Source organism: Aotus nancymaae, unplaced genomic scaffold (genome assembly GCF_030222135.1).
Source record: "Aotus nancymaae isolate 86718 unplaced genomic scaffold, 86718_ANA_hifiasm-v0.15.2.pri h1tg000008l, whole genome shotgun sequence".
Classification (NCBI taxonomy): Eukaryota; Metazoa; Chordata; class Mammalia; order Primates; family Aotidae; genus Aotus; species Aotus nancymaae.
In genome coordinates this window covers 15,995,295-16,008,143 of record NW_026988419.1, presented here as the reverse complement: position 1 = coordinate 16,008,143, position 12,849 = coordinate 15,995,295, and the positions used below count along the sequence as shown (strand labels likewise).

Below are 12,849 nucleotides of genomic sequence, written 5' to 3'. Positions count from 1 at the left end.
TTCCCTGGCTGCTTAGGGTCAACGGTGAATGGAAGCAGATGTCGGCAGATGTCTCCCTGGGAGAAAGGTTCCCCACAGTAGCAAGAGGCTACGGAGCTGGCTCTCACGTAACCCACTCTAGGCTTACCCTGCCCAGCACAGCAGCCACAAGCCACACGTGGCTGCAGAGCACTTGCAGGGTGACCAGCGTGAACAGACATGCCATAAATGTGAAACACACACCAGGTTTTGAAGACTGAGTGGGGAAAAGAACATGAAACATCCCGCTGTTTTTTACATTGATGGTATGTCGAAATGCTAATATTTTAGACTGGGGTTAAATCAAACATATTAAAATTAATTTTGCCAGTTTCTTCTTACATTTTATAAGAGACTGTAAAATAGCTCAATATTTTTAATTGATTTATTTGCCTATTGAAATGATATTTTGGATTTAACAAAAATGTTATTAAAATTAATTTCACCTGTTTCCCGTTGTGTTTTTTAATGTGACTAGAGAATTTTAAATCATAAATGTATTCATACTATATTTCCGTTGGACAGTACTGCTCAAGGGAGAGCCACGGCTTCCAAGGGCCACCAATCAGTCACAGCTCCAGCCTCCTCATGCCCAAGATGACAGCCAACACAAGTTCTGCTGGCACATGGGCCACGTACATTGCCACATTCCTCTCCAGAACAGGACACCCAGCCCTCAGGGGAATGCACAGCCAGCTCCGGTTCTTCCTCCTCTCGCCAGGGCCAGTGGATAGCCTGGGCCAGGCCCAGCCAACCTGACCCCTGAACAGCACCAGTCTCTCCTCCTTGTGCTGACCCAGGCCTCTCATGAGTACACTGAGTCCTTCACAGCCTGGTATTAATCCATCGCTTCCTTCCCCACAACCACCTCCTCCAGTTTCTCTTCATGTCTCTTCTATAGAAAGGAACACTGATCCATGTCTCGGCTCATTTGGGTCTTGGCTTTATGTAGACATGTCTCTGTCCTTTGAGGATTTGCCTCTCCAGCAAGTATATGGAGGGTTGGGGGCTAAATGTCTCTGCCTGGAGGCCAAGGATGAATGAGCTGGGGGCTCTGTCAGCCTAAGGGTCCTGGGTCCCTCTCTACTTGGTAGAAGAAGCGAAATAGTTGCCTGAAATGGAAGAGGTGTCTGGATGCAGGCAGAAATGGGGGTCAGAAACAAAGTCAAAGTCAAGTCACAAACAGTCACTCTAAGATGGTGGGGTCTTTTGAGTGTAGAAGGCAAAAAGACTCTAAACAAGTAAGAAAACTCTGTAATGTGGGAGCCCAGAGCCCCATGACCACTCAGCCTGGACCCTAAGAACTGGGGCGTCTGTACCCTTAGATGTGTGAGTGTGGGTGACGGAGAAGACAATGGCCACAAGCAGTGGAAGAGAAGGGGCCATGGGGGTGAGGAGCAGCGTGTTCTGGCCCCACCTGGGGCACTCTCACCCCCAACCCTCAGGTCTGGAGCACTCCCACAGGCAGGGTTGAGCTAGGGGGTGGAGGGGATACAGGGAAGACTAGCTCAGCAGGGAATCCTTACCCCCACTGGGCGGTGGGCTGCTCGGGGAGGTTCCCTCCATCTCCTCGAAGGCCTCCTTGTAGCTGTGCAGATGGGGCTGTGGGAGAACATGGGGGAGGGAAAGAGAGACACTATGAGAAGGAGGGGTTTCCCCTTCAGATGACCTGGGGTATAAGCACAGCAAGTTAACCAGTCCCCACATCCCACTGCCAGCCTGGCTCCCCACTTGTGCTCAGGGCAGGACAGGTCCTGCCAGAGGCAGGAGAGAAAAGATAACCACGAGTCACTTCTATGCAGAATGACTCATCAGCCTGGCTTTTATAGGCCGGTACACTCGCTCCTTCAATGTGGCCCCTGGACCATCTATGACTGAATCTTCCAGGGTACACATTTAGAATGCAGATTCCTAAGTCCCATCCAGATCTACTACACTGGAATCTCTGGAGGTGGATTTGGGAAGCTACAGTTTTAACAAATGCCCCAGTGGTTGTTACTCACGCTGAAGTTTGAGACTCACTGCCTCCGACCACCGAAATACCTTAAAATACAAACCTTTTAGAATGAAAATTAAACCTCCCGAGAAAAAACTTGTATCTAGAAAGGGTTCAAAAACAATTTTTCCACTCTCCAGGATCTGGTTTGGAGTTTAGAGATTGCGTTCAGCTATATCAACCCCCGGATTCTTACCACCTTACTAAGGCACTCTCTAAGAATCAAAAAGGAAAATGTAATCTCGATATTAATGCAAGAAATGAGAACATAAAGCTATTTAAGGAAGGAAATGGGCCCCGGATTCCACATGTCAGAGAAGAGAGTTTGGGTGAGGATGTAGGGGGAGACAAATTACTGAGTATGCTGATATCAGTGCCAAGCTGACCATCAGGTTTCTGGAGATTTAAAGTGGGCACTACTACCCTCGGTGGCCCCCAGATGCAGCTTAAGGACTCACCTCTTTGGGCCGCCCTCCAGGATTAAGAGCGATGGTAAGAGCCAGCTCGGGGGAGACACACTGGACAGGGGAGCGAACCCCAGGGCTACGGGGGGATGTGGCTTCTGGAGACTGGTTCTCATACTGTCCATCACTGGCCGCCCGCCTCCGCAGAGGGGCCAGGGGCTCTGCAGGCTGCTTCTCCCGAGCCTGTACCCCTGGGAGGAATGCAGGGTGCAGAGGACAATGAGCATTTTGTGCAAGAAATGATCAATCAGTCTAATCCCTTCAGAAAAGGCAGTGCCTCCTAGCTCAGAAGCTGAGCTGGGGCTGGCCTGTCAACGCCCAGTATCTCCCTTCAGCCCTCCTGCGCCCACTCTGTTCACACCCCAGGTTTTCTCTGCAGGAGAGGAGATCTGCTTAGACTGACTCAGCCTTCACCAGGAATCCCTCCACTCAGGGCCGAGACCGAGAGCACAAAGGACTGATACAAGAAACAGATGTCAACTACTTCCAACCCCTGGAGGCGGAGGGCCAGAGCTTCCAGACGAGGGACGGGAGGTGGAGGGAAAAGAGTCTCCAAGGCAACTGCATCAACCAAGCAGCAACATCAAGCCTGTGGGGAAGAACTCTTGGAAAGAGCTAGATTGCATCATCTTGCAAATGGCGCTCCCAAGGAAAAACAAAGACATGACTAAGTCTTGTTACAAAGTCCCTGGCCCCCGTTGGCCTCTGGGATATTTTTGGCCTTCTCTGGGGTTCCCTAACTTCATCCAGTGCACCGCTGAAACCTCTTACCAACTCCCCTTATACTGGCCCCTTAGCTCCCTGCCCTGTTTTCCCTGCCCCAAAGATGGCGGCGGATCCCATCCTGTCCCTCCCAGCTGAGGAGCAGGCAGAGAAAAGTCATGTGCTCCATCTGCTTTTCTGCACTCCCCATCCCAATCCCACTCCACAGGACTGGGGATGCTTTTCATCTCATCCTCCTTCCTTCCCACTCCCTCTTCCCACAGCTGGGCTGAGGCATGGAATCCATTGCCTCATTGAGCTGGCTCTCAGAATCTTAGAAAATTCACTTCCTGGGTCCCAGAGGCCAAGACCCAGCCTTAAGGGTGGGCTTCTGGTCCTGAATATCTTCTGGGAGGAGATTCTCAGCTCTGCCTTCACTACCACTAGGACTGGCCAAAGGCCCCAGATCACGTGTCAGTGAGTGCACGTGTGCACACACACACTGCCATCCTCTAGGAATGTGCCAGTACAGCCAAAAAGAAGTCACCCTCATTCAGACGGAAACATCTTCTGCCATCCACAGTGAGGACTGCATGTCCCCAGGCCCGCCCGCCAGCACCCCTAGTCTGGCATAGCCACAAAGGCTGCCACAAACAGCGCCGTCTGGGAAGCCTTCCTACTTGTCATGAACAGCAGGCTGCCGGCTGCCAAGCCTACGGGCAGACACACACTCACACTCACATAGGCACAGTCGCTCTGAGACACGCCCTCATACTCTCCCATAATCAGGGGCTCCGGTATGCGGGGGCATGTATCGGGAGAGCAGCAGGACCGGCACTTGCACATTAAATGCAGAAGGTATCCGAGTGGTGCTTTGAGTCTCCACTTCGGGCTCTTTATGAATCAGGGGCAGCCTTGCTGCCATCTCAACTAAGAAAATAGCGCCCAGCATAGGGACAGTGAACTAGATTCTGACCTCACTCTGCCACTTACAAACTGCTCCACTTAAAGCAAATAAGCCCCACCGCCTTGAAAAGCCCTTATTTGCAGAATAGAAAAATAGAACCATTAGACCCAGACAGGGGCTGCTAGGAGAATCTACATGGAGTCTAGAAAGAAGGGTGTGGTTTTGGGAAGGGTAGGCAGCTTGCTGCAACCCTACAGCAACCCCAGGCTCTCAGGCCTCAGCTCCCCAGAGCCCCTGCCCCACTCAGGCCTCCTGGGCAGCTTGGACCAACCCTGCCACTGGTTTCATTCCTGGCAAAAACATTAGAGAGAAACAGACATAGCCATTGATTTTCTAACAATAATTGTGACAAAAGAGGCCCATTTGGGAAAGGCTCTTGGGGTTTGGAACTGAGTTCAGCCCCAAGGTTAAAAGAAATGCATTAGAGCTGGTCTCAGTTCCGGACTCCTCTGCCCCTAGCAGCTCTTTCTGGCAGATCCCTCTGCCTTTTCAAAGGGTGGCCAGTTTTCCTACTTGGGGATCTGATGTTTGCCCTTAAAAAATAGATCTGTTTGCCTTTGAGGCACCAAATCTCCTGGAAAAACAAAGAACATTCTGCCCAACCTGCCCAGAGCATTCTCCACATTCTGGGGCCACAGATGCCCACAGCAGCCTGGTGTGCAGGAGGAGGAAGCCAGACAACCATGGAGAATGTGTGACCCTGGCACGAGGCAGTCAGCCCTCCGAGGGTGAGCTGCACCTTCCCAATCCTCTCTCCATCACCACCAGAATGGCACGTGGGAGCGTGTGCTGACCAGAGGCAGGGAAATAGAGGGAATGACCTCCAAAGAGCTAAGGAGCTGCAGGGCAGTGCCTCCCTCTGAGGAAGGGGGAAGACCCTGCATTCCACTCCCACGGGGCCAGCCCCTCCCCCTGCAGAGCACCAATGGCCCCATGGCACCAATGGCCAGTCAGGGCCACTCACATTCTTTGAACACAGTGTCCCACTGTTGTCCCCGTTGGCAAGCCCACATCTGCCTGGAGTGCCTGGAAAGCCATGTTCCCTCTCTCGTCTTGCTCTATGGGAGGGGAGACTGGTGTGGCAGAGGGGAGAGAAGAGAGCCCCATTGTTCCTTAGCCAAGCTGGGGTGTCTGGACACAAGCTGACAGCCAGTGTCAGGGAGAGAACACCCTCTCTTACGTCCCAGAGGCTGACCGATAATAAAAATAGCCCTGTTCCCCCCACCTCCCTCCCTCCCACCACCCCCCTCTACCCCAGGGCTTTCTCGGTCTCTTTGCCCCATTCTCTCAGGGTCTCTGTCTCCTACACCCACGCTGGCAGAGGCAGGTGCCTTGCACAGACACACATGTGCATACTTGCATGTACACACACAGCCTAACAGAAATGGCAGCAGGACTCTGGGATGATGGGGGTACGTAGTGGGGCCACTGGGTCACCCTTGGAACCTCTAGGGCCAGCCCTTACCCCAGTAGGAAGCCGTGTGGCCAGAGGAAGAAAGGAAGAGAAGCTCCCAGGAGCCTGAGAAGACTGGGGTACCCCTACGACAACAAAGTATTTTTAGGACCCTCACACCCTATGTTCAAGGAGCCCTGTGTGTCCTCTAAGGGCTGCTTCACACATGGCATCAGGCCTTCCCCACAGCCCTGCCAGGATGAGCAGTTACCCCAGCTCCATGGTTCCACACAGGCCCCCAGACTTGAGGGGCAGGGCACCAGAGCAGCACTCTTCCCAGGGAGGCATCTCTCCAAGGCTCCCCTAGCGTGAGCCGGACTGGAGGCAATTAATCCCCTTCTTGCGACACACACATGCACACACACTCACACGCACATGCACACACCCTGCAATTCTAGGAGCTGTAGCCCTGACACAGATCGATGCACATACTTTGTGCATCGCCCCCAGATCATGTGGACGAATACCCTGCTGTCAGGCTTCATGAGGTGCCTCCCCTGCATCCCCCAGACTGGCACTGCCACCCTCACAGATCCAGCTCTTCTTTCCAGCCTTCCGATTTCCAAAAGACTGGATTCCTCAGCTCCAGGTGGCAGGGGTGGGTGTCCGACGGCACGCCTGGGGCTCCGGAAGCGAAGGGATCCAGGAGGCCACCTGCTGGGCCAGGGCACCAGAAAGCCACACGGCGATCACACTAGCAGCCCTAGGGCAAGCCATGCCAGCTCTCCTCAGGGCAGGCCCACCATCCCAGAGCCTGCCCCTACCCAGGCCCAGCTGACCACTGCACTCTCCACCACTGGGCAGAGAGAAGGACAGAGAGAGAAGAGAGGAGGGAGGGGCAGTTGAAGGGGGCAGTCTGCTAGAGCCATCTACTGATTATCCCTGGACCGGGAGAAGGAGGGGCCGTGGAGTCACCAGATATTGCCATTGGGAATCAACAGTTCCCATCACCCCTAGGCCTCTTCCCGGAGCTGCTCAGGGCCATGGTGTGGGACAAGCCTGAGCACAGCATCTTCCCTGACTCGGCCACCAGGATCGGAGGTGCAGGGAAAGGATGAAGTGATTCCCCAGCCAGGGTGCAACGCCTAAGGGCCTACGTGTCCCAGAGGCCAGGGGTAGATGTTAGTGGATGGAGTAATCCATCCGGGGCATATATCAAGCCACCGTGCAAAATACACAACAGGACAGGACTATCATCTGTCCACTTTTCACATTGGGAAATTGAGCTCTAAATAGTAAAGAGACTTGCCCAAGGTCACAGACGTGGTCACAGGCAGGGCCAGGACCCCAACCCAGAGCTTCTGACTCTTGGCCATGGGATCAGAGATTAGGGGTGGGGACCAGAGGGGGTTTGCTGTCCCCAGGGTGTGCCACGCTCAAGAGTGGACAGAGCAGCAGGGGCTGGGCCACCACTCTATGTTGTGTCTGGTAGCCCCGTGCAAAGCTCAGCCTGGCTCCTGCTGAGACATAACCCTGCAGCCCAGGCGGTCTGGCCAGGGTGGCCTGAGTGCTGGACTGTCCGGAGCCCTCACTGAGCACCCTCATTGCAAAGGTCTGCATCTCCACAGGGGACCCTGAATGTTAGTCTAGTCACTCCAGACATTGTTCCCAGCAGGCAAGGCCAAGGCTAGTGTGAGACGCATGTTCATACAGAAGTAAGCTCTGGCTCATGCAGAGAGGAGGGAGAGAGGGCTGGAGACAGGAGGGATGGAGAAGCAAGTGAGGAGACAGAAGAGAGGATGGTGAGAAATGGGGGAGGAGAAGGAGAAGCAGATGGAAACCAGAGAACAACAGAAGAGGGAGAGGAAAAGACAGGAGAGAAGGAAGAAGGTGGGCAAAGGTTTGGAAGGAATAGCACATGAAGGAGGAGTGAAAAAGAGAGAAACTGCGGCTCGAAAGTGGGCCAGGAGCTGGAAAGGAAGAAGGGGGAAGGAGAGCCACCCACCAGAGAGGGAGGAAGCTCGGAGCCGGTGGAGAGGAGGGCACGGGAAGCTGCCACTGTGCCTGATGCCCTGCAGTCTGGCATTGTACGCTGCCCACCCCCCACCCCAGAGGAGCCAGCAGAGAGTGGGATGCAGGCAGGAAGGGAGGACATGAGGCAAGGAGGCACCCCACCAACAGCACAGGGAACAGATGGACACAGGAAACACAGAGAATGCAGGGGACGAGGCATTAAACAAGACAAAACAAAACAAAAACAAAGAGAAAATCAAGATTAGTTGGCATTCTGACTCTGGGATCTGGGCACACACTGGAGGGAGATGGGGAAGGTGTCAGACAGGAAAAGGGGGGAATCCAAGGTCCTGCTTCTCCAAAAGGCAGGTAGACCTCCTGCTGGCCAGCAGCACAGTGTATTCGTCTCTTCCAACCCCAGGGTACAAGCAGAGGTGCCAGCATGGGAGCGGGAGACTTCACGCATACCTTACCTGCTCCCACAGGCAGCAGGCCTGTCCCTGGACGTCCCCTCTTTTCCTGGGCACCTGCCTCTCCCTGGACCCAGGTGACGCACCCAGCCTGAGCCCAAGGGTCACCCTCTCTCACACCCTGGCTTTTTACCACAGCCATCTGAGTGATCCTTTTTCCTGGGGAACCCCTTGTGTTTTTCTGCTCTGTCCCCCAGCTTCTGGTCATCCCCAGAAAAGTCCTTAAGACAAACCTTCTCAGATGCACTAGAAGGACCTGCTGTGTTACCCTTCCATGCCCCTTGTTGACTTCTCACCCACCTTCACACCACAGAGGCCATACGAGTGGCCAACACTGCCCCTGCCCTGCTCCCCCGAGCTCCAGCTGTTACCTTTCCTCTCCTTCACAAGCTGCTCCATGCCAGGTCCTATGCTAGTTCCCTCTCCTGTCTGCAGCCTCGAAATGTGGGAGGCTCCAGGACTCCAGGACTCCATCCTTGGGACCTCTCCTTACCTGTCCTCAATCCCTCGGTGACATCACCCAGTGCTATGTTTTACATGGCATGTATACATTGACAATTCCCACATCTCTAAGCTCCAGCCTCTTCTCCTTAAACTCCCGACTCATTTATCCAGCCACTGCAGATGTTTCATGATCATCTCAAACTTAATGTGTCCAAAAATCACGGTTCTAGTGTTCCCCCAAAGCCTGCTCTTCCTAAATTGTTACCCATCTCAATAAAGATCAACTCCATTCTTCAGCTGCTCAGGCCCCAAACCTAAGCATTGTCTCTGACTTTTCTCTTTCTCTCTCATCCCATGTCTAATCTATCAGTAATCTTGCTGGCTCTACCTCCAAAATACATCTGCAATCTGAGCACATCTCCCCGCTCCGTGACCACTGCCCAGATGAATAGCAGCAGCCTCCTAACTGGTCTCCCTCCTTCCATCCTGCCCACACTGGTCAATTCAGAACAAGACAGATAATGTCACTCTTGGGCCCAAATCCTTCCTAAGCCATCTCACACCATACAGAGTAAAAGCCACCATTCTTGCAATCACCTCCAAGACCCTCTGCAAGCTGTCCCCATTCCCATTTCCTCTCTGAACTTGTGTCCTGCTATGCCTCCCTCGATCACTCTGCTCCAGCCATGCCAGGCACACTCCTGCCTCGGGCCTCTGCACTTGCGGCTCCGTGGGGCTCATCTCTCACTGCCCAGCCCTGACCACCCTATGTAAACTACAGCCAGCCACCCCCTAACTCCACTGCTTCATCTCGGTGGCACATGTTGCCCATCTGACATATTCTCTGTGTATCTGCTTACTTGTTCAGTGTCCAAATCAGCTGTGAGGGCAAGGATTTTTACTTGTCTTGTTTGCCACCATTTTCACAAAGCCTAGACTGGCAAGTAGCACCCATTAGAAGCTCATGTTGAATGAATGATTAAATGAGCCTTGAACTCATCTCCTATTTTCAGAACAAAATGTAAAAAAGAAAAAAACAAGTTCCCAAAGTTTGACATCAATATTTCCCTCTATCTTTATCCACCCTTTATTCTAATTCCATGAAGAGGTATCTCACCTCCTGGTTGAGCCTAATTTACCTACTTGGGCTCCCAGGCCTCTCCCCTCTTACCTCCTTAGAGACCTTATTCTATCAACTTCTTTCTTTCTCTTCTTTTTCTCCTCTTTCCTCCCCCCATGCCCAACCTACTCCCCTTTTCTTCTACATATAAACATTCTCATGACTCCTATACCACTCTCTTCCGTCTTATCACAAAACCACTCAAAAGAGTAGTTGGCTTGCTGTCTTCACTCCTCCTCCACTCATCCTCAATCCCTCACAGTCTGGTTTCCATCACCACCACGCAAGGAAAACATGCCTTTGATGCCTTTGATGTTTTACACCGGGCCACCAGTTGGCAAGCCCAGTGGATCTTTCTCAGTCCTCCTCATGATCTCTCCAGGCTGACATTGCTAACCTCCTGCCCTTCCTCCTTGAAACCCTTTATTATCTTGACTTCTATGATGACACGCTGTCCTGTCTCCTGCCACCACCCAAGCACTCACTCTCAGTCCCTCTGCAGCCTCAACTTCCCTTAGAGGTTATTCCATCCTAAGTTCTTTTCTCTACAAGCCCTGACATTGAGATCTCAAACACACCCAAAGCTTTGTGAGAAACATACCATCACCTTTGTGAGAATGATTCCAAAACCTGTAGCTCTTCCCATTCTTTCAAGCTCAATTCCAATGTTCAACTGCCTTCTATAAGTCTCTCCCTGGAGGTTGCTCCACTGTCCCCTCAAACTCAACAGGTCTAACACCAAGCCTTCATCTTCCACCCAATGTGCTCCTCCTGCCTTCCTGATTGTTAATAGAACCATCATTCTATTTCTATTCACAGAGCCTCAGAATTATCTTTGATGTTCCCGCTCCCTCGCCCGCTCCAGCCAATCAACACATAAGTGCATTGGTTCTACTCCCACAGTATCCATGACATCCTCTCTTCATTTGCATTCCTATGGTCAGCACCCTAATTCAGCCCCACATCACTTAGGCTATCTAATAAGCTCCTAGCATCTCCCGGCTCAAAGTCTCCCATGGAATGTCCTTCCTGCCCAGACCCACTAGACACATCATCCTGAAGCTCAGCTCTGGTCATGGCATGTTCCCCCGATGAAACCACAGGAATGGCCTCTTACATTGCTGCCAGGTAAGATGCAAGCTCCTTGGTCTGGTATCTAAGACCATCCAGAGACAGACCCCAGGCTACCTATCCCGACTCTTCCTCACACAGACTATATGCTCTCAATCTACTTGCTGTTCCCCAAACATTTTCTGTGCTCTCCTGTCTTCACTTTGAACCCTATCTACCCAGTGATCCCATTCACTTTCAAAATCTTATCCATCTTCCAAAGCTCAGTTTAAAACCACACTTAACACCGCCTCCCCAATCTCCATCTGATAGCGATCTCTTTACCTCTATCCTGCAAAGCTTTCTCCTTACCTCTCTTATTACAACAGACTATTTTAAAGTTCCAGTTTTTTCCCCCTACTAAACCTTAGACTCCTTAAGGATAAGATCCATATCTGATTTCAAACATGCATTGAAATCTCCACCTCTAGAGACATCTGAGATCAGTCTAGTCACAGAATTAGGGACATAAGATAACTCAGTTGGACTCTCCAACTCTGACTCTCATTTCTTTTTCTTGTCCTATTGCACTGGCTAGGACATCCAATACAATGACAGATGCTAGTGGTGATAACAGATATCCTTATTTTGTCCCTGGCTGTAATAGAAATGCTTCCAATGCTTCACGAGAAAGTGTGATGTATGCTATAGGTTTCTGGCCCCTAACCTTTATCAAATTAGAAAACTGCCCCTACATTCTTTAAAACTTCAGCTGAAATAAGGCACAAGGGGTGATCGGATCAAAGTGGAATGAACCAGGGACATGAGACTGAGGTATGGAGGACAGCCAAGGGGAAAAAGGCAGAGCTGAGGGAGAAAAGCCAGGAGAAATCAGATCAAGTTCATGGCCATGAAGAGGTTCTCCCACAGATCTGAGTTTCCTAGGTTGCTCACGTCAAAGCATATGTTCCAGCTTCTTACAGCAGAGATGTAGAAAGAGCAAAAAGAAGCAGTGCTGGAAGTCATCTTCTCTGGCTCCCAGACTGTTCTACACATTGATCTTGTCTGTCTGCCTTTATCTACACAGGCACTGCAGATACCCTGAAGGGCTACTAAGGAAGTTATGCATGCAGGACCTGCTGACATAAATTCATAAATAAGTTCCAAAGAGGCAACTTCATAGCCCTGGGAACCAAACATAACTGTCCCCTGTATACATTTCATCCCTTCTCCTGAGTCCCTCGCAGTTGATGGAGAAGATGGTAACAGGGTTAGGGAATGGGAACACTGTGACAACAGTATCCTTCCCTCCCTATGATTTCATGGCAGCCAAGCCTGAGAGGCTACAGAATATAGAAGCTGACAGTCAAGCCCTCAAAAACTGGTAGGAGAGAAAGGGCTAAAGTGAAGTCCACTACAAGATGGGCATCCTGCCAGGGCCATTAGGGTTATGGCCTCCTCTTGAGCAAGCTCCAGGAGAGCTACATGGAAGGGTTCTTGTAGGGAAGAAATGTATTCTGATCCTCCAGAGAGAAGGCTCTTGGTTCCTGCCCCTCGTTAAACTAGCGTATCACTAATCTTTAGGCCACCACTCCAACCTTGCAAAATATTGGGAGGGGAATTAAATTCCCAGGGAATTTAGGGAGCCCCATCCCTCTCCCCTCAATAAAACCAAGAGGAAAAGGGTCTCTTTTGACAAAGCCAGTGGGTGAGGGGGGAGGGGCGGGATGGGTATCTTTATCTCAGGGGCCCAGATATGGAGAAGGCAGAAGTCAAAGTCCATCTGGACCACCCTTGGAGCATTTCATCCCCAGGATTAAGAGCTGCCCATCCTGTGATCTGATGCTCAGGTAAAGGCAATGGTTACTGCTAGACCAGCTCTCTATGGGAGATGAGGCTGATTGCCAATTTCCATGGACTCTGATCTGCTCTGAAGTATAGGAGCAGGGTGCCTGTGACCCCACACCCAGGTCCTGAGCCAGCTGGCCTGCCCTAAGCTGCTTCCCCAAACCCATAGTCCATCTCCAGGGAGGGTGTCTCCTTCTCTCCCTGCAGCTGGCATGGTGACTCAGCTTCCCCTAAATTTAGGAAAAGGGGTGGAGGACAGAGACAGCTGCCCAGGCGCCTCGCCTCCTTGCTGAGCTCCTACCACTCTGTCAGCTGAGGGGCTGGCACAAGGCCCACCCTAACCCACAGTCTCTGGTCCACCCCT

The 12,849-nt window shown here is 51.8% G+C and overlaps 1 protein-coding gene across 7 annotated transcripts in view; it reads right to left on the bottom strand.

Annotated features, from left to right (window-relative positions):
* The window catches only part of TNS1 (tensin 1), a 205,944-nt gene that overhangs the window by 30,757 nt on the left and 162,338 nt on the right, over positions 1-12,849 (bottom strand). For 4 of the 7 annotated variants that reach the window (XM_012446022.3, XM_021666857.2, XM_012446031.2 and 1 more), the window contains 3 exons: positions 7,546-7,632; positions 2,473-2,669; positions 1,545-1,620 (listed from right to left, as the gene is read on the bottom strand). In XM_012446022.3, the coding sequence (XP_012301445.2) occupies positions 1,545-1,620; positions 2,473-2,669; positions 7,546-7,632 (360 nt within the window). The remainder of the gene's footprint in view (positions 1-1,544; positions 1,621-2,472; positions 2,670-7,545; positions 7,633-12,849) is intronic. The other 3 variants (XM_012446027.3, XM_012446026.3, XM_012446028.3) reach the window with 1 other exon arrangement.